General features: G+C 35.2%; 1 protein-coding gene across 1 annotated transcript; it reads left to right on the forward strand.

The window, feature by feature from the left end:
* Positions 1–8: 8 nt before the first annotated feature.
* LOC116818976 (trace amine-associated receptor 7d-like) lies at positions 9–668 on the forward strand (the record flags this gene model as incomplete). Its single annotated transcript, XM_032770281.1, has 1 exon — positions 9–668. A coding segment is annotated over one exon (660 nt), but the record flags the coding sequence as incomplete, so codon positions are not given.
* Positions 669–1,003: the final 335 nt, after the last annotated feature.

The following is a 1,003-nucleotide window of genomic DNA, read 5'->3' on the forward strand; positions in this document are numbered from 1 at the left end:
TTCACTTGTGTTTCATCTCTGTTGATCGCTACGTTGCTGTTACTGATCCTTTAATTTACCCTCTCAAGTTCACAGTGCCAGTTTCAGGCATGTTCATAGCTGTTGCCTGGACATTTTCAATAGTATACAGTTTTTCTTTTGTCTTCACTGGGGCTAATGACAAAGGGATACACGAATTAGTAAATGCCCTCTCATGTGTAGGGAGCTGTCAGATTCTCTTCAACAAAACATGGGTGGTTATATCCACTCTCCTTTATCTAATACCTTTTTTTACAACTATAGCACTTTACAGCAAAATCTTTGCTGTGGCTAAACAACACGCTAGAATGATAGAGATGATGAGCAACGACACCCAGTCATCTGACACTTACAGTGACAGAGTTAGCAGAAGAGAGAGGAAAGCTGCTAAAACCATTGGTATTGCTGTGATTGCTTTTGTGATATTCTGGTCCCCTTATTCTATAATTATAACAACTGATGCTTTTTTTAACTTCATAACACCACCCCTTCTCTTTGACATTGTGGTTTGGTTCACTTATTCCAACTCTGCTATTAATCCTTTGATCTACTCTCTCTTTTATCCTTGGTTTCGAAAAGCAATGAAAGTGATTGTGAGCTGTAAAATGCTCCGGCTTGACTGTTCAACAATGAATTTATTTACAGAATGAAAATTTATCCGATCCTGCATAGAATTACTCACCTCACATTTCACAGTCATTCCCCTTTTCATAAAACCTGGTTGTTTATTTCTTTTTCTGAATAAAATATTGTCATCTTGATTTTATACTTTGTACAGCTTTTTATCATTGTGCAAAACTGGATTATCACATTATATCAAGACGAGAGATTTACAGATACTATTAATTTAATACTAGATTATGCTATGAAACAATAATAGAGAAATGTCCATTCGTTGTAATTTTGTGACTGAGAAGATAAAATGGTCCTCCAGAATTAAAGTAAGGCAAAAAAAGAAAGATCAAAAATAGCTTTTCAGTGAAAT

This window comes from Chelonoidis abingdonii, unplaced genomic scaffold (assembly GCF_003597395.2).
Source record: "Chelonoidis abingdonii isolate Lonesome George unplaced genomic scaffold, CheloAbing_2.0 scaffold3393, whole genome shotgun sequence".
NCBI lineage: Eukaryota > Metazoa > Chordata > Testudines > Testudinidae > Chelonoidis > Chelonoidis abingdonii.